The sequence below is a fragment of the Andrographis paniculata genome, unplaced genomic scaffold (assembly GCF_009805555.1).
Source record: "Andrographis paniculata isolate CXL003 unplaced genomic scaffold, ASM980555v1 Contig5END, whole genome shotgun sequence".
NCBI lineage: Eukaryota > Viridiplantae > Streptophyta > Magnoliopsida > Lamiales > Acanthaceae > Andrographis > Andrographis paniculata.
In genome coordinates, this window is record NW_026137595.1 from 4,212,991 (window position 1) to 4,237,442 (window position 24,452).

Genomic DNA, 24,452 nt, shown 5'->3' on the forward strand with positions numbered 1-24,452 from the left:
TCTACTTTTATTATATAAATTTTTATTATCTATAATATGATATTTATATTATATGTATATTATTAAAATAATTAAAAATATTTAAAATTTTTTTTTAATCTTATATATTACATCGTAAATCAAATTAGTTAAGTAAATTACTTTTAACCCAACCGGTAACCAAAGACAGCTGTGTAATCGGAGCCGTGCTATAAGTACAATTATATTTAATAGTTAGTTATAATTGTTGGACGAAATGCAAATGTTCTACTAGTATAATTTATTTATTTTTCACAAAAATTTTGCAAAATTGTTTATAATTAGATATGGTTTTAATAAATTGGCATTATACTTGATAATTTAAAAATTACACAAGTTCTTTTGTGTTGTAATAGGTGTCAATTTTTACAAGTATTAAATCGTATTCTTTGCTTATATATAAAGGCTCAATTACGATGAAATAAAAGGAATTTGAATATTTCTCTCTTACTCCTTTCGTCTCTCTCTATTCATACCCCTCTCTATATATGTATATATATACTTATTTGTTCATTTTGTGAATTGCAAAAAGTTTCATTCACACGGTCATATATATATTTATATATTATATCTAATTTGTTATATATTTTATAACATTTTGTCTTTATTATATGAGATACGGCCTTTCTTGAGTTTTGGCATTTATTTAATTATTTTATATTTAAATAATATAAAATAATATTTGTTATATTCTAAAAGATTTTTTTAGTTTGTTTGCTTTTTACCACAAATAAAAATATATTATTTTTTTATTAAAATATTATTCCTTTTGTCCTAGATATGATGTCTTTTTTACTGTAAATACGAGAATTTATAAGAAATATAATTAGTAAATAACTAAAAATTTATTAGTGAAAATAATTATTATTTAATAAAAATAATTTTAAATTAAGATTAAGATAACTAATTACTATAATTAAAATAAAAAAAATAAATTAAAATTTTTTAAATAAGATTAAAGTGTATAATACTTTTTCAAAATAAAAAAGTGATAAAATAAGTGGGACTGACGGAATTGAAAAAATGGACACAGTAATTGGGATAGGGAGTATATTAAAATATATTTAAATCAAAATTTCAATAAAAATTTTAAATTTAAATATAATCAAACAAATTTTAATATAAATATTCTAATATTATACATATATTTATAATATATATATATTGTATTTATATATATATTGTTTTTTTTCTATAAAATGGGGGCCAAAGGTCGTGAAAAAATAAAAAAATAAAAAATAAAAAGGTCCTGGGCATGGGCGATTGTGGTATGAGAAATATTGTATATAAACTTTTTATAAAAAATTGTGCAATATGTTAAAAATATAAAAAGTCTACTGCAATTTTTGCAGACCTTTTAAATCACAAATGATGTTTTGTTTTATTATTATTATTTTTAAAAGAAATAAAATTCTAAAATTTTAAAAAATAATTGTGTTTGTGATATTAATATAGGATTAACTAATAAAAGTAAAATTATTATTATTATTATGGTTAACCACTATTTTATATATTATAGTATATAAATATATGTGTGGCAATTTGTGTAATAATATATATATATATATATATTTATAGAAGTCTTTGGTGGATCAAGAAAAAATTTTTAGTGGTTGCACAATATATAAATTTAAAAATAAAATAAATTATTAGACTCGATTTATTAAAAAATAATAATAATATAATATTATTTTGTATATTTATGTTTTAAAATATAAATTAATTATTTTAATTTGATTGAATTTTAATTATTTGTATATTGATGATATTTTAAAATTTAAATTTTAAATAATCCACCTCTTTTTTTTTTTTTGGATAATGATGCAATTTTAAATTTTAAGTGGGGCACCACAGTTTTTCAGTTGTAGAATATTTATTAAATTATAAAAATTTTCTTTTAATATAATAAAATCCCCTGTGATCGTGTATGTTGGTGTTTATATGTTAAAAGAAATGTAGGGTGTGTTTGTTTGGGGGTTTGGATTTTGAGTTGGGATTTGAATAGTAAAAATTTTGAATTTGAATAGTTGTATGATGTGATATAAATAGGGTTTGATGTGATGTTTTGAATGTAAAATTGATTTTTAGTATAATATAAAAAATAAAAAATAGGTATTTGATTTGATGTTTTTGGGGGGAAAAAATTGGATGAATAGTGGAAATCCACCAAAATCCTTCAAACAAACACACCCGTAATGGTTATTGTGATATTTAATGTGTTAGAGGAGAGAGATGAGATAAAGAGAGGAATAGGTGAAAATGGAAATACAGTTTATTTTATTTCTTCGTACATATATTTATAGTGAATTCAAGATTGATTGTGTGCTAATCAGTTTGCCACCATGAATACACATATTACATACGTCGACATTTAAAAGACATCCACCTAATGTACACGTAGCAATAATGTGTACAACACGCTTCATCTTGGATGATTTGATACGAAAAATGTGTCTCTTTAGAATTTTATTAGAAAAAAATTTTGTGGGAAAAGAATTTTAATGAAGAAAAAAGAGTATAACATTCTCGTGCTTATATGCTCCTTGGTTAATAAGCCCGCTTAGTTATTATCTGATCAAATTTGTTTCACATCAATTTCACAATTTTGTTGAAGATCATGAGTGAAAAAGAATTTTGGTGAAATATATTTCGTTCTATCGCTTTTAATGTAACTTTCTTTCAATTGAGCTATACAAGTTGTATTATCTTCATACAATATAGTTGGAGAAATTTTATCTTCAGGTATTAACCCGTAATTTATTAAAATATATTGAGTAATTGATCTTAACCAAACACATTCTCAACTACCTTCATGTATTGCTAATATTTCAGCATACTTTGAAGAAATGACAGTTAAAATTTATTTCATCGACTTTCAAGAGTTCACAGTTTCGCCACAAGTAAATACGTAGCCAGTTTGTGATTTGGCTTTATGAGGATCAGATAAATATTGTATTGGCAAAACCAATCAATTCATGTCGAGATCTTTCGAGTAAAAAACTCGAGATCAATTTTCCTTGGAGATAGCAAAAAAAAATGCTTAATTCCATTCCAATATCGTCGAGTAGGCGATGAGCTAAATTTTTTCAGTAAATTTATAGCAAATGATATGCCAAGTCGGGTGTTGTTGGCAAGGTACATCAATGCACCTATAGCACTAAAATATGACACTTCAAGGCAAAGTGTTTTTCATTTTCCTCTTTTGCTTTTAATGGATCATTTACTGGATTAAGTGTTCTGACGATTATCGGAATACTTAAGAGATGTGAATTATCAAGAAGAAATTGTTTTAATACTCTTTGGATATTAATTTTATTGGTGAATAAAAATCCCACTTTCTAAATGTTCAATTTGCAAACCAAGGTAAAATATGGTTTTTTCCAAAAAATTTTATTTTAAACTCATTTTTTAGATATTCAACCGTTTTTTTTTGAATTTCATCAAAAGTTCCAATGAAATTGAGATCATTGATATATACAACGATGATTACAAATTCTAACTCGTTTTTCATTATAAAAAAACATGGACATATGAAGTCATTTATGTAACATTCTTTTGTTAAGCTTTCACCGAGGCAATCATACCACATTTGGCTTGATTGTTTGAGCCCATACAAATATTTTTGCAATTTGATGAAGTATGTTTTTTCTTTGTTTTGATTTAGATGATTCAGGCATGGTAAATCCTTTTGGGATTTTCATGTAAACATCATTGTCAAATGAGCCATAAAGATATGTAGTAACCACATTCATTAATCGCATATCAAAATTATTGTATACCGCCATACTCACCAGGTACCTAAATGTTATTTCATTCATGACGGCGAATATATTTTTTCAAAATTGTTGCCCGGTCTTTGGGAAAAACCTTATGCTACAAGCCTTACTTTATATCTTGTGATATTATTATTATTATTATTATTATTATTATTATTATTATTATTATTATTATCACATATACCCACCTGTAGGTAATATGTTTCACATTTTCAGGTGTTTGGACTATGAGGCTGAATATTTTTTGTTTATTCAATAAGTCCAATTTAGACTGAGTTGTGACACGACCACACTTACATCATACTACTAACACCAATTCTTATATAAGTAAACGATAAACATGCTACAATCTCTCTTAATTACTTACATATATAACATGTTAACCTGCTATAAATTTTTTTCTCAGCAAAACATAACATAACTCAACAGTAACCTGTTAACATTCACTAAAAGGATCTCAAACCATATCAAAAATTACACAGTCGACATACTCTTTATAACAACACCATACAACTTCTAAAATAGACGTAATATGGAACAACGGAAGCAAAATAAGCCACGGTCCTGCCCGCAGGTCGTCATCTATGTACACAGTAACTCAAAATGCCTGTAAGAGCGCCACGGCTACTCTAGTCTGACCATCAAGTCATATATCATCAGGATTACCTACAATGCATAAACTGAGTGAGATTTATAAATCTCCGTAAGTAGAATTTATGCACGATGTGAAGTTTATCTCAAAATTCTCAATATGCAGAATGTGCTCTCGTTTGAAATCACCAATTTATTTATGAAATACTCTCCAGGGCCCCTAGACACACTACTATTCACTGGAAAGAGCTCAATATCCGCATATTCAAATTAAACGGTGGCCTACACCAGGTAGCCTACACCAGGTTTCCACGCAAGGTTTCCCCGGGTCGCTTCTTCCCAGGTCCTCTTCCGAATGTATTGTTTATGCATTGTATGTAAAGTCACAATAGACAGTGGCCTACACCAGGTAGCCTACACCAGGTTTCCCCAGGTCGCCTCTCCCGCCCTCGGTGTATAATCAGCGGTTTAACATAGTAAAACCATCTTATTTCATTCCAATGCATGCTTAATGAAAATGCAAAGCAACATATTTCATAATATACATATATTATTGAACTCATTGGTTTAAACCACATCAATTTTGGAACTCACAGACTCCTTCAACATCAAACATAGAGTTCACAGGCTCAATCATATCACATACAGGGCTCACAAGTTGAAACCAATTTATATACGGAGATCGCAGGCTCAAACCACATAATCACATAATATTAATCACATATTACAGTTTCTGATATTCACATATTATCAATAAAACATAAATAACTCACAAAAGAATATATTTATGCATTGTAGTTGCAAATGAATTTCTACTTACCTGAAATTCGCCAAAAACGTCAATAACTCTAACTCTTAAAGCCCTTTTCATGATTCCAGTATCGTATCTAACAACAATTAATTATAAATATTACCCCAATTTACTAAATAATTATTTCTACTCGAAACTTCCTCTACTTAGTAAAAATAGCAATAATTCGTGAACACGGAAAAATACATGAACTAGGCTTTTAACGAATTCGGCGTAAAAGTTTTTTTTATTTTTTTCTTTTTCTTCGCGTGCCTTTCTCCCTGTTCTTCTACAATTGATATGGATGAGGTGGGGGGTGGGGATTATTACACCGCCCTATCGCCTTAATATTTTTTTATTTTTATTATTATTATTTCTTTATTTAATTATTCTATTTATTTTACTTTTTATTTAATTATTACAAATAAATTTTCAAGTGATCTATATTTAACTTACACCACTAATATCCAAATAATTTACCCAACCTATTTGTATCCTACCAGAATCTCAAATAAATTATGACAATATTTTCTTATTAATAAACAGGTAAAGTATATACCAAATTATAAACAATTTAATATCAATAGTAAAATAAATAACATAACATCACCAATGACATATAAATAATATAAAGTGCACTCAAAATATGAATTATACTCAACTAATTATAAATTAACACATAAATAATATAAATAGAACATAACAATTAATACTCAGTAAACTAATGTATGCAACTCATGAAGTATACTCAACTAATTATAAATTAACACATAAATAATATAAATAGAACATATAATTAAACAATTAATACTCAGTAAACTAATGTATGCAACTCATGAAGTATATTTAAACTACCACAAATTAACATATAAGTAATTTACATGCACCTAAAATATGAAATATATATTGGCCAATGAGTAGTGAGAACCTTGGGTATTACAAGTTGCGTCTTTCTATTTTGGTCAATCATCTATTTCTCGACATTATTCAACTTATTTTGGTTCACAATCCTCGTCATCTTTTATTATATTGAGTGCTACAGAATATGCAAAAGCATTACCAATATTTGTTTTCTTTCGATTACAATATTTTCCACTAGTAAAAAAAAGTAGTATAGTTAATAGAAGTTTCAATGGTTTCATTCTCACTTTCATCAGAATTTTTTACATCAACCTCTTCAATGGTTGTATTGACCTTTTCGATTATATGATCATTATTGATCTCTTCATCGGTATCTACAATTTTTTTCTTTTGTGAATTTTTATCCTTAGAATCCAACAGCCTGTTACGTTTTATGCGGATAGTATGTTTATTAGCACTCAACACTTTTCCTTTTGAAATATTTATTTTAGTTGGTGCATTTCCTGCTGCAATATATGATTTTGTGACTCTAGAAGCATCATTAAAAGCATCAGACAATTGATTTGCAATTTTCTGCAAATGCACAATTCTTTAAACTTCAAGTTCACTATATTTCGTACGAGGGTCAAAGTCAAGTGATATATTTTACGAAATTTTCTTTTTTAGTGATTATTTTCTCCTCCTTATGTTGGGAAATGAGATTCATCAAGATGACAATCTACAAATTTTGCCGTAAATAAATCACTAATTGGTTCAAGATATTTCAAAATTGAGGGTGATTCATACCCGACATGTATGTCCAATCTTCTTTAAGGTCTTATTTTCGTACATTGAGATGGCACAATTAGCACATCAACAATAAAAAATTTGCAAGTGAGATATATTTGATATTTTTACAAAATTTCAATTGTGTAGGGAAATAACAGTGATAACTTGTCGGTATTACTTTCACTAGGGTTGTTCTATGCAATATAGTATGTCCTCCAAGCTGATATAAGAAGTTTAGACCTCATTAACAATGGTCTAGCAATTAATTGCAGTATTTTGGTAAGGGACTCAGCTAATCTATTTTGCGTATGTACATGTGCAACATGATGTTCAACATTAATTCTAATTGACATGCAATAATCATCAAATGTATATGATGAATACTCTATAGTATTATTTAAGCGTATTTTCTTTATCGGGTGATTTGAAAATTTTGCTCGCAATTTAATTATTTGTCCAAGTAGTTTAGAAAAAGCTAGATTGCGAGTAGATAACAAGCATAGTATGACCATCGCGCTGACGTATCAATTAGTATCATAAATTACTTGAAGGGTCCACGGTAGATCTATATATCCATAAATATCACCTTGAATTCTTTTAAAAAAAGTTGGAGATTCAATTACAATATTTGTTGGAGATTATTTGATTATTAACTTCCATTAAAAACATGCAGCATAAGCAAATCTATTTGGGTTCAATATATTTTTCTTTTTCAATAAGTGGCAATTTGAATTTTCAACAATTCGTCTCAGCATTACATTGTCATGATGTTCAAGTCGATCATGCCAAGTATAAATTCGCGAGTAACTATTTGATCTACTAGATAATATGTTTTAACAACACTGACTTTTGAGTAATACATGCCGGAAGAAAATAATGGCAATTTTTCTTTGACAATTCTTTTGCCATTTACAATTCGGATAATCAGGAGATATTCATTTTCTGTCTCATTCAATGTTTCAATGTGATACCCATTTTTTTTAGTATCACTAATGCTCAGTAAATTTCTTCGAGCTTTGCTAAAAAACAAGGTATTTTTAATTGTCATTTTGTCCTTTTAGGGAGAAATACAGTAGCTTTTTCTGAGCCTTCCATTATTCTTGATGCAACAATAATAGTAACAACAGTGTTATTTCCAATATTCAAATTGGAGAAATATTTTTTATTTTTCAAAATGTTGTGAGTTGTAGCATTTTCTATGAGGCAGATATTGTCATCGACTCAAAAATATTTGGCATCCATATCTTTGCAAGAAGATAAAAACAATAAATATATATACTAGTAACATAATCAAAATAGACTTATATTATAGGAAGTATTACCAAAAAAAAAAAGGAAGGGCAAACAATATCAAAATAACAAAAAGAGATGCAATTGTATATTATCATTTAGCATCATCATCAGCTAGACAAATAAAATCATCGGAATCCAACAGTGTGATATTTTCATTAAGAACATCATCAAATGTGTCTTCGTGAGCAGCGTGATTTGTTTCGGCGGAAACTCTTCCCTGCCTTTCTTTTGAGGCTCGATACAGTTCAGCTAAGTGACTAGTTGTGCAAAAAATATGGGTCCAATGGTCTTTGATTCCACACCAGGTGCTTCTTCTGCAAGAGTTTGACATAGAAATTCCCGACAAGAAAGGAACTGAAAATTTAGTGGTTGATCACTTGAGTCGCATACCCGTGGAGTCAGATGCAATTCCTATTCGAGAGTCTTTTCCTGACGAACAACTTCTCTCCATCGCAACTGCATACCCTAGGTATGCTGATATTATTAATTACTTGGTCACTAACGAGTTCCCTGCATGTTGGGCAAAGGAGAAAAGAGACAAGCTCCGAACCGATGCAAAATACTATATTTGGGATGACCCCTACCTTTGGAAGCGATGTCCTAATCAAATCATTCAAAGGTGCATTAATGAAGGTGAATTTCATTCTACTTTGACCTTTTGTCATTCTATGGCATGTGGTGGACACTTTGGATCTAAAAAGACAGTTAGAAAGGTGTTAGACAGTGGACTTTATTGGCCTACTCTCTTCAAGGATGCATTTGAGTTCTGTAAGTCTTGTGATAGATGTCAACAAACATGTAACATTTCTTCCCGTAATCAAATGCCTCAATCGCCTATGATGTTTGTTGAAATATTTGATGTTTGGGGTATAGGTTTTATGGGACTTTTTCCTAATTCATATGGATGCTTATATATTGTTAAGGCGGTTGATTATGTTTCAAAATGGATGGAAGCAAAAGCCACCCGATCTAATGATTCTAAGGTGGCCACATAATTTATTAAGTTCTATATCTTCTCTCTATTTGGAATGCCGAAAGCAATTGTGAGTGACCGAGGAACTCACTTTTGTAACAAAACCATGGTTGCACTCTTTCGGAGATATGACGTACTTCACAATGTGTCAACTTCGTACCATCCTCAAACGAATGGGCAAGCGGAAATCTCCAATCGTGAAGTCAAGTCTATCTTGGAGAATACAGTTCAACCGAACATAAAAGATTGGAGCTTGAGACTCGATGATGCTCTGTGGGCATACCGAACGGCATACAAGCCACCAATAGGGATGTCGCCATTTCAATTGGTGTATGCAAAGCCTTGGCATTTACCTGTGGAAATTCAACAAAGGCATTTGAGGCAGTGAAAAAGCGCAATATACATCTTCAAGAAGCCGGAGTTCATAAAAAAATGCTAATTCAAGAGTTAGAGGAGATTCAACAAGATGCGTACGAGAACGTGATACTCTACAAGGAAAAGAAAAAAGCCTTTCATGATCATCATATCTTCAGAAAAAAATTTTGAAATTTGACAGAAAGTCTTGTTATATCATTCTCGTCTCAAGCTTTTCCCTAGAAAACTGGGCTCTAGGTGGATAGAGCTATTTATCGTTACTAAACTTTTTCTTTATGGTGCTGTGGAGATTTAGAGTTTAAGGACGAAAAAAAAGTTTGTGGTCAATGGACATCGTCTTAAGTCATATTACGAGGGATTCTCACTTGAATCTGTAGAGTTGGGGTCTCTCGCTGATGTTGAAGTTGAGAACTAAAACGCGACGAAGTCTAGCTCAAAGACTATAAAGAAAAGTATTTTTTTTAGAGACAACCCAAACCATTTAATTGCTTTCTTTATTTTAATCATTTTTTTCTTTTATTGTTTTAACGCTAATAATGCTTTTGATGGTTTTGTTTGATTTTGTGCAGGTCTTTTGGAAAAAAAAAAATTACTAGCTCTTGGAGAAAAGGCGATCGACTTTCTCCTCCCCCCACCCAAAAAAAAAATTCAAGTCAAGATGTGACTTTTAATCATGGTGATGACTAATTGGCACCTCCTATTCTTTTTTTTTTTTTTTTTAATTCAACCTTCCTTTACCTATCCAATTTTCAGAATAAGAGATAGTATTTAGTCGTAACCATGACTAAACCCCCTATCACACTGTCTGCCTCCTCCCTTCCCCTATCCAATTTTAATCTTCAATCCAAAAAATAAATTTAAAACCTTATCTTTCTCCCTTCTCCTCTCTCTCTCTCTTTCTCTTATTCTTCTCCTCCCCGTCGCGACATTCCCCCCTTCTTCTTCTTCCCCACGCCGTCGATTCTTTATCTTCTTCTCATTTCTCTCCCTCTTCTTCTTCCTTCTTTCTTCCTCTTCTCCTCTCCAATCCTTCGCCGGTTCTCCTCTGCCCAGACTCCGCCCGCATTGGACCACTCCTCCGTCGAACACTATCCAGTCCAGCTGATGCCCTGTCCGGTTCACTCACCGCCGAGCCGGCCAGCGGCTCCACCGCGTGACTCCGCCGCGATACCAGCCGACGACAGCCACGCCGTATGCACCTCTTCTTCATCCCTCATTCTTCTCCGATACCCCAGCGATGCCGCCTGTGTCGAACCAGACCACCGCGATCCTCAGTGATTCTCTTCTGCCCAGACTCCGACATCGCGATTCCAGAACGGTTCGACCAAACCAAAGCGGTCCTCTGCCCACTTCAGACCGGTTCACCCTCTCGCCGAACCACGCCGGACCGGATTGCCCTGCCCCAGCCTCGCCTCTGCTTCATTCACCGCCGAACCGGACAACAATCGGTAGTATCTATGTATTCCTTATTTCTAATACTGTTAATTTTGAGATTCTATGTTAAGAATTGGGTGATTACTTAGACTGCTCATTATAATCCCCATGGTAGAATACCTGTAATACCCCGTAAAAATACTCACCGAAAGTTCGCCGGAACTTGCTGGAGTTTGACGCCGGAGTCGGACAATATTATTTTAGGCCTAATTTATTTTGGGCTTTTGGTGTAAGAAATTAAAGAATTGGCTTTAAATTAGGAGTAAAATTGAGTTTGGGGTAAAATAAATAATAAACTAGATTTAGTTTATCCGTATCTTTTGATTTAGATATCTTTATCCGTAGTTTGTTAAGATATATCATATCCAAGTGTAGATTTGATAAGATATAGCGTATCCATAGTTGGTTAAGATATAGCGTATCCAGGTTAGAGTGCCTATATATATAGAGGATAAGTCCAAGTCTTTTATGTTTAATAAAGTAAGAAATAAAATTTAAAAAAAAGAAAAAAAAAACAGAGGCAGAACAGCAGTCAGACGCCACCAGCCCCCTCCCCTTCTTCTTCCTTGGAATTCTTCTTTTCCAAAACTCTTCCCTTTGGTCTATTCTCTTAAGGTAAGTGGGATTAATCTTAGATAGATGATATGTTCTAATCCCTAGACCTATTCTATTGATATTTTTCAAAATTATTTTCAAATGGGTTTGCCCTAAAAGTGTTAGATTTTGCCAATTTCTTCTGGAAATTTGATTATAATGTCATCTAAGGCTTATGTGAAGATTATTATTGTATTTTAAATTGAAAATAGTAGAATTTATGGGATGAGTTTGAAACTCTAGTTTTGCCCTAACCTAGTTATGGTTTTTGAAAAATATTTATGATTATATTTAAATATTATGATTTTTGGAGTTAGACCATGCCTATTGTGATTGATATATTTTTCCAATGTTTATTTGGCGAAATAAAGTGAGATTATAACGAACTTGTTGGTTTTAATATCCTACTTTTGCATACTTAAATGTTGACAATTGGATTATTTTGAGTTTAAAACACTATTTTTTAAATTTGTCTAAGAGCATGTTAAGTATTTGGTTAAATTGGTAATTAAAACTACCCGTCGAGTCCGATCAACTCGTCGATTGTTTGGATGATAAGGCATAGCCTTCCACCTCTGTGCCTTGCAAACACATGAGGGTATACCGGTATTTTAGGATAACTAGCTAACCTTGAACTAGATCCCGAATGGGCTAGGTCGAGGGATCGAGATGGCAGGTTCCCTTTTTGGGTGATTCTGAGGTGCCCGTCATTCACGATGAAAAGATCTTTAGACCGTCATCCGTGATGGAAGGATGGATTGCGTACAATCCCCTATTGGTATGTTATATTGGAGACTAAAGGGTTGTGGGCCGTTTGGCGCCCCTCGCAAACTAATAAATAAATTAACTTATGTGTACTTTGGGTTTCGAACCCTTATGTACACATTGTGGAGCTTTCCTTGAGGGTTGTGACCCTATGCTTGTTATATGTAACTATGTGACGTGTCATACGAAGTAATAAGGTTGGAAAACCGGGTCGAGCGGGCCCTGATTAAGGCCTAGTGGAGTTTTCTTAGTGATGTGCTAATCACTATTATTTGAGAATGAAAAGGAGATATAAGGGAGGGGCTAAAAGACTCGTGTGTGTGAGTTATCCTTATGTGATATGGGTCATCTTATTCAAATTATCTTCTTCAAATGATTTTGTGGCATTATACCGTATTAATTTATCTTCAATTAATTGCGCTTACTCAACCGTTGTGTTGATCCTCTTCTTACAACCTTTTCGTAGGTGATCATTTTTTGTTATACCTAAATGATGCATCCGCGTCATATGATCCATCGGGGAGAACTATAACTACTTTATCTTCTAAAATGTTTTTGAAATCCATTATTAATGTTTAAGAACTAATACCTTTTGAACTATTTTCAGCTTACGCTTTTGACTCAAACCTTATTTATTTAAATTATAAACCGGTGCGCTTTAATTCTAAATCTCTAAATAGTTGTTTTGTAATGGTTATTTTAGTCTTAGCGCTACAACGTAGGGCTAGTTGGTTGATGAACGAGCCTTACGGTGTGGCGTGGCAGTGACGCTCCAGTTTAAGATAGCCGGAGTGTTACAATACCAGTCCTTACTATCTAGGAATTTGGTTTGATCTTGGTGTCGAATTTTCTTTACGTGATGGTAATATTGAGGTGTTAGACTTAGTTTGCACAATTTTGATTCTAATTCTTTTGGATAGTATTGAGGTGTTAGACTTAGTTTGCACAATTTTGATTCTAATTCTTTTGGATAGACTATTAGACTCATGTTCTTGATGCTCCGATACTGATCTTCTCTAAGTGATACATCTCGATACTTATCGAATTTGGGTGTTTATATATTGCCTTGGTTTGGTTATAGTCTACTGTGTTGTTGACTATTTCGTTTTGAAGATTTCATGGGTAAAGTTCGATCCTGACCACAAGCTCCATCAAGGCTACTCAATCAGAAGGTATTACAAAAATGAAACGTAGACAACCCGTCATTTTGTCTCCTGTCGTGCCACGTATTTCCACCGGTGGCACCTCTTCCACTAGTCATCATGCGCATCGCGCTGCTACTCAACTCGCCTCCACTTCAATTGTTGGAGATAATTTGGATTTCCCTGACCCCAAGACCTCCATTATTATGAGCAATGCTTGGAACCATGTCGAAAGTTCATTACTGGTAAATTCTTTCATGCACCGACCTTAGATGAGCTTCAGGTCGCTACTGAGGTAAACACGTATCTTTCCAATATTGGTTGGACCTTGTTTGCTACTTTTCATTTACCAGCAATCACCGAGTTAATCTATGAGTTCTTTTCTACATTCACCTCTGCTTCATTCACCGCCAAACCGGACAACAATCGGTAGTATCTATGTATTCCTTATTCCTAATACTGTTAATTTTGGGATTCTATGTTAAGAATTGGATGATTACTTAGACCACTCATTACAATCCCCATGGTTGAATACCAGTCCTTACTATCTAGGAATTTCGTTTGATCTTGGTGTCGAATTTTCCTTACATGATGGTAATATTGAGGTGTTAGACTTAGTTTGCACAATTTTGATTCTAATTCTTTTGGATAGACTATTAGACTCATGTTCTTGAAGCTCTGAAACTGATCTTCTCTAAGTGATACATCTCGATACTTATCTAATTTGGGTGTTTATATATTGCCTTGGATTGGTTATAGTCTACTGTGTTGCCGACTATTTCGTTTTGAAGATTTCATAGGTAAAGTTCGATCCCGACCACAAGCTCCATCAAGGCTACTCAATCAGAAGGTATTACAAAAACGAAACACAGACAACCCGTCATTCCGTCTTCTGCCATGCCACGTTTCCCACCGGTGGCATCTCTTCCACTAGTCATCGTGCGTGCCGCGCTGCTACTTAACTCGCCCCCACTTCAACTGTTGGAGGTAATTTGGATTTCCCTGACCCTCAGGACCTCCAGCATTATGAGTAATGTTTGGAACCATGTCGAAGTTGGTCTATGAGTTCTTTTATGCATTCCAATTCACGTTGCTTGATGCGTTTGATCTTTCTACCCCCGATGTCATCCATTTTCGGTTAATAGGGAAAAGTTTTCATCATTCTATACTGAATTTGGTATAGCATTAGGAGTTGTGTCTGAACTAGATTCTCAAGGTGCCGACTACTCCGTAGTTTATGTGATTATGTTGAACCATTTGCTAGTGAGTTATATGACTTTTGACAAGAAATTAGTGGTAACGCCTCCTAGTTTCATCCACACGATGCTCATTCCTCATCTATCAAACTTCCTACTTTACGGCTCATGCATAAATTCATTGCATATAATTTAACTGGTATAAATGATGTGCATGTGTGATTTATAAGGTTGAATTACATATGTTATGGGGCATGACTCGCAACATCATAATTAACCTTCCCTTTTGGTTGGCCGATTTTCTCGTGTGCTTTCTACTAAAGGCGGCAAGCTCATTCACGGCTCTTACATCACACACTTCGCTCTTAACCTTGGTTTTATTTTTGATGTTTCTATTGAGTATCTTACTTATTTTTCTCTTCACAGGGCCTAGTCAATGACGCCACTGGATATTCCCTGTCTCAAGGCAATGAAATTGGTTACAAACTCCAATGGGACTCGTTTCTTTGCCGGCACACCGATCCTCGGATCTCAACCTTCTCCAGACCTCCCTGCCTTTGATCCCGATCCACCCACATCCTCCCCTCATAATTTTCAAAGGCAATTTGATCACTTGCGAACTGCACTTGGACACCAACAAATTGAAATTTCAGCCCTCCGCGTTGAGAATGTTGCGTTTTGCACTAAAGTGACTACAACCCTCTCCAAGCTAAAGCTAATGATCCAGTCACTCATTCCCCACACCGATTGAAATCGGCTCTTCAAACCATGGAAGCATTATACTCCCCTTCTCTTTCTTCTATTTTAATTTTTCTTTCTTTACATTAAGAACAATGCATACTTTAGGTGTGGAGAGAGTTATGCAAATTTTTGGGAAAAATTTTCATTTAGTGCTACTTTTTATGCCTAATTTGCTGCCCTTTTGCATGTTTTTGCGATTAGTCTTAAGTGAATCAAATATGATTTGTGTGATAGGTTTGTCTAGCATGACTAATGATATTTGATTGATGATATGTTGAGTCAAGTCGACGTTTGAACCATGTGAGATTTGAGTCTATGTTCCAAAAGTTACATTAGAAAATAAATTGCATATATTCAAGCTTTTGAAAATTTCTTTCATGTGTGATTTGTAGTGGTCAATTAGATGACCTAGAACTTGAGTGATTATGCATGTTGAACTTGCAACTATCAAGTCTTGCATTTTGGAAATAATAAGAGCATTAGGTAACCCAATTAAGCCTTTCGTTATCACCAAAAACAATAATTTTTCCCTAGTTAGCCAATGTGAGCCTTTTTAACCTATTTTTTCTTCTATAATAAACCGTCTTTTAGCCTCACACCTTTCTTTTAATTAAGCCTTCTCCGATTTGAACCCTATGTTAGGAAGAATTACTTTAAGTTCATGTTGTAATGCACTTTATTTATTTGGCACTAGTTGGAAACAAAATTGGGTACGAATAAATCATAGTATGCAGAATAATTATGGGTAGTAAAGGTATCTTTATATAAAGGCAAAAGCCAAAAATAAAAATATATATAAATAAATAAATAAAACAAAAAGAAAAAAAGAAAAAAAGAAAAAATAATAATCACCTTGATGAAGTATTTTTATTTAATTTTGTTATTGAGTTTGGGTAGTGAATAAAGTAAGGATTTCATTGTTTATGCCGATTTTTTTTCATGTGCTAGCATTATGTTCTTATTGGGTTCTTTTCTAACATATTTTTTCCTTTGTATATCATTTTCCTACCCCTAACTATAAGCTCCACTACAACCCTTATTGAAAATCCCTTTGATTTTTTATGTTAGATTCGAATATTTTAAGTAAGGGAGATTTGATTCTTACTCAAGCCTATAGGATAAGCTTTTGTTGCACTACCTGAGCGTTAAACCAATTATACACTTATTTCTTCAGAGAGCATGTGCGTATACACTTTATCTTATGAGGTCGATTTGGCTTGACGTGTTGACTTTCGGATTGAAATGGTTGTGTTGGATTCTCTTGTCATATTGAGTCACCTGCGATTTATGTGGCTTATTTCGAATCTATGCTTGAAGGCAAGCATGATCTAGGTGTGGAGAGATTTGATAGTTAGAGATCGCATGTGTTAAGTGTTCATATTATATGCGATATTTGATTGATTTTGACTGGATTCTACCTAATTTCTGTGCGTATTCTTTATTTCGGACATGCAGAAGACAACAAGCTAATTTGCTATGATTGGAAGAAAAAGTGAAGAAAAATTCAGATTTGCACCCCCGAGTTAGTCATGGCCATGACTAACTTCACTCTCTTGACATGTGAATTTAATTAAAGACCCAAAAGCCCAACTGCTAAATAAATAGGGCAAAATTAAAAGAGAAAAGGGGAGTCCCACGCAAAAGATGAGAGAACGGCCAGAAGCAGATACACACAGGAGCATAAGACGGACAGATTCATAGATCGCGTAAAAGCAAATCGACATAGAAGATTTACCTTCACTATGATTTTATCTTTCCTTATTATTGTTCTTTGCTATTTGATTATGAAGTAGATACTTTTCTGGTTTGAAGAATGATAATGTTTTGGTTCTTGTGTTTTGAAGATTCTTGATTTTCTTTATAAAAGTTCTTTTTTATTATCAATATTTGTTTAATCCTGAAAATAATATTTGCGATTGTTAGATTGATTGAATATTTTGGTAATGATATTTAAGTTGGTCTGATAATCTAAAGTCAATTCGGGTAAGATATCTGTAATTATATTCGCATTTGAATAAGTGACAACCGGATTGAATAGTTCCTTCCCGGGGGTTAGACAATAAAATCTAATTGCTCATCTTAGGTAGTAATTGTTTTGAATTGGAATTTTCTAGATTAGAATGCGATTAGACAATATTTTTTTGGGGCGCACCTAGGTTTATTAGTTTAATTAAGGGTAGTTAACGGTCGTATCTTAATTACCTACACTGTAAGAAAAAATTGGCTGCCAGAGCTTTTTGATAACTATAACCAATTTATTGATACTTTAATAAGAACTAACTTTATTGAGTCAAGACATTCCCTTGATAGTTAGTTCTCTGTTGATTTAATTGCTTTGTTATTTTATTTTCATTAGATAATAAGAGAAAATTCACCCCTTTTATCTACTGCATTAGAACACGAAAGAGTTAATTACACATTCTCTGTGGAGACGATCCCTTCCTTTTGGGTAGACGATCCCTTCCTTTTGGGTTAGTGGCTTCCAAAACCGACCGAAGTTTCTAACCAAATTGTTTAAGTCTCCATTGGTTTAGAAGTGTTGGGTCTTGACAACGCTTGAGTTCACATCTGATCGATTGACGAATCGGACACGAGTAATATCTCTCTTTATTTATTTTAGTTTTCATTCTAATTTAGTTTTCATTCCCTATGACCTCACGGTTACAAATTCACTCGCCACGCCATCAGACCATCCCTTATGGAACACTTTTCTTATTCTTATATTTGTTTGTACTTGCTAGTATGGATGAGTATTCGTTTTGGATATAATGCTTATTTTGCAACAAATTTAGGGATGAATATACATTTTGAAAATAGCAATGTTCAACAACTTGTACATGGAATTTACATGCTAATTTTTTAATGATGGGAGCTGTTTTTTTTGTTACGTAGGATAATGTTTGGATTGTGTTTTGTTTGTATGGCTAAGAAATGGAGTTCTTGTTTAAAAACTAGTATATGGATCATTGTGAATGGGTGCTGTATTTTGAAAATTGGCATATGGATCCACTAACGCCTTGCCTGCTATGTTTTAACTTTGCTTATGAATTGAATTGGGGATTGATGTGATTAAATTTTTCAGAGGGAAATTAAGTACGTAGACTTCTTGAGAATCTATTTAGTGAGAAAAAAATTTGGAGGGATTTTTTTTTTTTTTTGAGGTTTTGTTTAGATTAGTATTTTTATGGGATATAAATTTTTGATATTGTTTTAATTATATTAAGATTATTAAAGTTAATTTACTTCTCTTAATCTAATTATTTGTATGATTTACTATCTACACAATAATTGTGTTAATGTCAATATATATTTTTTGTATATATTATTTTGGTTACGAAAAGGTAATGAAGAATAACATTTTCAACAGAAAATATAAATTTTAATTGAGTTATAATTTTTTTCCCTGAAAATTAATTTAACATATTAAATATTCAACATTAAAAACAATAATAAATAAATATTTTAGTTTTTTTTAATCCAAAAAGTATAACTAATTAACTATATAAATTAAATTTTTTTAAATTTCGTAATAAAAAAGAACCCTTGATTAATTAAGTAGCGAAGGATAGAGGAATAGAGGAGAGCCTAGGATGGAGAAATTCACCGAACATACCGAAATACCGATATATCGTACCGTATCGTGTCGAAAACATAAAAAATTTCGGTACGGTGTGGATATCGTACAGAAGTTTTCGATACGGTATCAGTATGAATTTTTGGAAAGTTCGGTATTTCGGTATGATACCGTACCGATATTATTTTTATTAAATAATTTAATTATTAATATAAATAATAATTATTACTCCCTCCGTTCCAGATACCGTGTCTGCTACACTGTAGACACGGTATTTTAGAAGGGGTGTAATTAGTAGATAATTAAGAATATATTAGTGAAAATAATTATCCTATAATATAAATAATTATAAATTAAGATTAAAATAACTAATCATTTTTCAAAAAATAAAAGTGACATGGTATTTGAGAGGGACAGAAACGGCAACGTGGACATGGTATCTGGAACGGAGGGAGTATTATTTTTTAAATCATAACAAAAAACATAGGTAGATTATTGAAAATTTATTGATTTTTGGAGAATGGTGATATTATTAATTTTTTAATTATTTTGAAATTTTAAATTATATTTTCGGTATAATCGATATATACTGGTATGGTACCGAAATCAAAATTTTCGACATAAGCGGTATATATTGATATCGTATCAAAATTGAAAATTTCGGTATAAACAGTATATACCGGTATCGTACCGAAAGTTTCGATATACCAAAATTTGATATATTGAAATTTTCGGTACGATACCGATATATATTTTCGTCGTACCAAAAAATTAGATACAATATTGGTATCGAATCGGTATTTTCGATTTCGGTAAGGTACAGTATGGGAATCCTTAGGAGCCGGCAATCTCATCCGGTTGGGAAGAAATGCCTCCATTGTAGATGGCTTAACGGTAGTAATTAGTAGGTTGACAAGTTCAGGGGATTCAATCTTTACTGTCAGGTCGAGCTCAAACTTTTGCGATAGACTATTAGAATTGGCTAGGGATCTAACCAAAACGCATTCAAAGAGAAACAATCTCACATTATTAAAAATAAATAAATAAATATAGAAACATAAGGTATATTTTTTTAGGTGAATTTGAAGAAAAATAATTTGAATATTGGATAGAATATTTTGTTATAGAATATATATGTGTATATATATATATAAAATAGAATCCAAATAATAAAATTTAACAAAATAAACACACCCACAATTAAGCTGCTGTGATCATAAGAGCAGAGATTTGGCTGTTTGCATTATGAATAAAATTAAAATTATTTAATTTCTAAAACAACTCGAAAATTTAATTTATAAATTGCAAGGCAAATTTTAACCGCGCCAATCCAAGCTGTTTACCGGGTCTGACAACCTCCACAATCAAACATCAACTTTTAAGAAGGCAAAATAATTATTGTTACATGTGATTTAATACATATGTTAATTTATCAAGAATCAGTGTCAAATCTCTTTTTGAGGAGATCTACATCTAAGAGTCGCATTCAAATAAAAATTTTAAACTAAACATCAGTCAGCAACATCTCAAACGACATGTTTTTTCTATCCGCAACTTCAACTTCTGTAAAAATTATTTCACCCAAAAATCAAAACACAAACACATAATAAATAAACCCAAAGTAAACACACCTTTTAAGTAGCTTGTATATCCAGCAACATCTGGTAAGGAATTTTAAGACGAAAGACCTGGCCGACAACTGAGAACCACGATGACAAAAAATTTTCTGCAGGTATCCAGGCTGCTGAGAGTAGCTTCATCCACTCACTTGTGGCGCAAGGATGCAGCATGTACCAAGGTCGATTCAGATGAGGGTGTTCCTGCAATGCAATCAAACAAACACTAATCAATATCATCGACTTAAATTTTTTGACAGACATGACATGGACATTCAATTTAACTGAGATCATGATCCTTATTTTTAGAGTTTCTTTTGTCTCTACATTAAGATTCAAATGAAAGCACTCCATCTTCGTCTTAGACAGAGATCCACATTGAAAGTAATAACACAATTCTGAGGGGATGGGGATGGAAAGGGATTTAACCTCCTGAGTAATGAATGTCCACTTCGATTTAGTTAGCTGCTCGGCTGCACTGATGGAGATATCTTTTTCGATGTCATCTAACAACAGGGGCTGCCCATCTGCAGAATTGCAACATGAAATTGATCAAATCCTGTAACTTAATCAATAAAGCTGAGTACATATATCAGTAATCACAAATAAATAAGAAAATGTAATGGGTAATTGAGTTGTGGTATACAAATCATTGTTTTAACAGTAAAGATCTTATACAACTAACTTAGAAGTGGATATTTACTCCAACAAAATGGTACCACAGCTTCCACATGAGGCCCCAAATCAGGGTACAAAATTCAATCAAGACTTTTAACCTATCAAAATATATGTATATATATCAGAGCACAAGATGTCTCACAAGATTAAGGAACCAACACACCAAAGCTACAGAAACCGAGTGCATTATAATAATTCTCGACAATAAATCTTATTCCTTAAATCCTCCCCACTTTGGTACTCTGCATCAACTTTTGTGTACACGCTCATGGCTCAAGTGCTTAATCACCAAAGATATGCCTAATACGGTAGCAATTTCTAGTGAACATCAACAACCAACAGCTCTAATGGATAACATTAGTCAATATTTTCTCTAGGATCACTAATTTTAACAAATGAGCCTACTCATAAAACGAAATAAAAACATCACAATTGAGCCTACTCATAGCGATCTATGTAACTTAAAAGTAGCCACCAACTTAGTGCTGAAGCTACTCATACAAATCAAGGTCTCTCACATATGTCAAAAAATAGTGATTTTTTTTATTTAGTGTAGTGAAGGAGAATTAACTTGCCACTGCAGTAAGCACGGAAAAAGAGCACGGGAACTCTAAAAGAAGCACTGTAAACAACATGGAAGTCGAATCGATGTTCTCCAGGACCATCATTGTGAACCTAGAACGAAAAAAGTAACCAACAGGGCCAATGAAGGTTAGTGTTCCCATACCATATTTATTAAATATGGAACTTTATTTAACAACATACCCAAAATCACAAAACTGTAACAAACCAGAGTCCAATTCAAACCTCAAGAAACTTCAGAGAAACATTGTGGGAAACAAGAGATGCCTACCAAAATGGCATCATCAGAAAGCTCATCTTGACACTCACTGATGCACTCAACATTCTCTACACAATTCTCTTTCTGAACAATCTACAATTCAAATTGCATAAAGATAGGCATCAAGTAGAAAACTTACAAACTCTTATATTTCTATACATTGAATTAGATATTACTCCACACATACAGAAAACACACCTCAGGTGACCCAGGAAGAAGAACATTTTCCATAGACAAATATCCCTCCTTAAAAAATAAGAAGGATAAAGTGTTATAAGTTGTCAGAATCAAACAATTGATGAAAGTATGTAACAGATGAGAATGCTACCTTGTGCTTATCATTCGAAACCCAAGGTCGGTTGCAAGAGGGAACCCATGTCCACTGGGGAAGGCAGGAGTTGAATTTTGTCCACCGCTGGGAAAAAGCAGAAGCGGCAACGTAGAAGTCAGTGGACGAAATGGTGCCATCCCAAGTTTCCACCATCAATGACTGCACAAAAATAGTTAAATAGTCACTTCATAATAAGGAGTCAAGTTCAAACTATAGTGAGTGTATGAAGCTATTCTCAAGAAGCGATCCGTGTTTGATGGCAGCCCAACGCAGTATGCCCACAGAAAAGCTAGTGTTGTCATGGTTCTAAGTTTTTGGGCACATCTTTGGTCATAAAATTCCTTCCTAGATGTTGCTGTATGTATATAGAAGGAACAATAAATTTTATTCTATCACGCTCTATTACTACTCTACATTTAGATGCAATGTCAAAATGGACTAGCGGGATGGGCTAACACACAATCCACCAATCGGTGGGTTTGCACAGGGAAAGCCGCAGAAGAGACAGACCAACCCAACCCACCAGCCGCGAGCCAGGGAGGCAACACATGAGCTTTTTAGCAATATTGGAAAACATGAAAATTATCAATAGTTTCATGCATCATATAAAAATCACAAAATCCCATATTTAGTATCTACCAAAATAGTTAAACAAAAAACAGCTGCAAAATAAATTAAAACAATATATTACAAAATCAACAATTAACATATTACTTCATCAACACAATCATCATTCATCAAGCTTTTTCAAAGTATCTTAAATACACAAATAATATAAAGTTATAAACACGTGTCTCTTCCAAAACCGCACTGTGAAAAACAAACAAAAAAAAAAAAAAAGGTGTAATGATTAAATCCCTCAGCCAGCGTATTTGAGTTGGTCCAAGATGCGTTCATTCGTAGCTTATTACTTAAGACAGTCCTCTCACCTCTGGCTCAGGTCTCACCCAAACACCAAGGCAACTGACAAAAGAATGAAGCTAAAGAAGTCTCTCAACTTTTGAATATAAAAAATGGTTGACTAAAGGTAATTATAAAATAAATTTCCATTCGTATTATATGGTTGAATGCTGGTTTCTACCGATCCCCCTTGCCACTACTGTTTTGAACCGTTACCTAGACCAGCAACCAATTGGTACCACTATCGTATAAGATTAGAACTAATCGACGCCTAAACTAATTCCAACAAGAAGGCAGAAAGTTTACAACAAAAGACGCACACATTGAACTCACTAATACGTAAAAGAATGCACCAAGCCAAGGAAACTTAAACCAATTGACTTCAATCATTCAAATCAATATGAAATCAACAAATCACCAACATCGAACAATTCAAACCTAAATACTAAAGTAGCCGGCATTAAATTTTTTATAACAGCAAATTATTCAAAAATAGTGTAAGAATTGAACTTACAGAACCTCAGACGAAACCGTAGAAGAAAAGGGCGATCGAAGAACGACGACGACGTCGAATACCGGAGTTGAAAAACGCAACGAAGCCAGAGAACAAGACGGTACGGAGAAGATGATCGATCGTAGGAAAGGATGTTCACGAACGACGAAGGAATCGAAGAAAACAAGAGACTGCCACGGAAATATAAGTATACGATGTAATTATAGACTTTATTAAAAAAAATAAAATAAAATGTGCTATCCTATTCCTAGAGGCTAGCTTGCAAACCGGCTTCGAACCGGCGGTTGGAATCGCCGGTTCTCCGGTTTCATACCGCCATCGGTTTCGGTTCCTTTTTTCTCCGAACCTTAAACCACCTGTTCGAACCGGACGGGGCAGCAGCAGGTGAGTGAAGAAAAAGAAAAAGGAAGAAAAGAAGGAAAGAGAATGGGAAGAAGAAGAATGGCGAGGAAGAGGCTGGCGTGCGGCGGATTGGATGCGTCATGTTTTGAATACAGTCACAGCCCGTCTCATATACCGCGTCAAGCTGTTGCTCTCTCTTGTGTCATTTTTCCTTCAAATAAATATAATTAGACACGTCAATTTTATTTTAATTTATAATTATTTTTATTAATATATTTACTAATTATGCTTTTATTTCATTCTTGTTTATACAATTATCGGAACACGATAAAGAGAGCT

At 33.1% G+C, this 24,452-nt stretch overlaps 1 protein-coding gene across 7 annotated transcripts; it reads right to left on the bottom strand.

Annotated features, from left to right (window-relative positions):
- Nucleotides 1-9,407: 9,407 nt before the first annotated feature.
- On the bottom strand, nt 9,408-24,258 carry LOC127259184 (ubiquitin-like-conjugating enzyme ATG10). Of its 7 annotated transcripts, none has more exons than XM_051286350.1 (8): nt 23,772-24,258; nt 22,355-22,516; nt 22,225-22,272; nt 22,039-22,119; nt 21,761-21,860; nt 20,937-21,034; nt 20,523-20,711; nt 9,408-9,423 (listed from the first exon to the last, which is right to left on the bottom strand). In XM_051286350.1, the coding sequence occupies exons 2-7, from the start codon at nt 22,508-22,510 to the stop codon at nt 20,526-20,528; spliced, it is 669 nt and encodes a 222-aa protein (XP_051142307.1). In that variant the 5' UTR covers nt 22,511-22,516; nt 23,772-24,258; the 3' UTR covers nt 9,408-9,423; nt 20,523-20,525. The 7 variants fall into 7 exon arrangements, with proteins under 7 accessions (XP_051142307.1, XP_051142306.1, XP_051142304.1 ...); XM_051286349.1 differs by lacking the exon at nt 9,408-9,423 and adding an exon at nt 20,237-20,454; XM_051286347.1 differs by lacking the exon at nt 9,408-9,423 and having other exon boundaries at nt 20,237-20,711; nt 23,772-23,941; nt 24,039-24,257.
- Between the last annotated feature and the right edge of the window lie 194 nt (nt 24,259-24,452).

What these genes read in the sequence shown, in the direction of transcription:
- LOC127259184 (XM_051286350.1), bottom strand. Translation starts at nt 22,510, where the DNA reads ATGGTGGAAACTTGGGATGGCACCATTTCGTCCACTGACTTCTACGTT. An exon ending in TTTCGAATGATAAGCACAAG is followed by an intron (nt 22,273 to 22,354) that starts GTAGCATTCTCA and finishes TTATTTTTTAAG; the next exon opens with GAGGGATATTTGTCTATGGA. An exon ending in GGACATTCATTACTCAGGAG is followed by an intron (nt 20,712 to 20,936) that starts GTTAAATCCCTT and finishes ATTGCATTGCAG; the next exon opens with GAACACCCTCATCTGAATCG.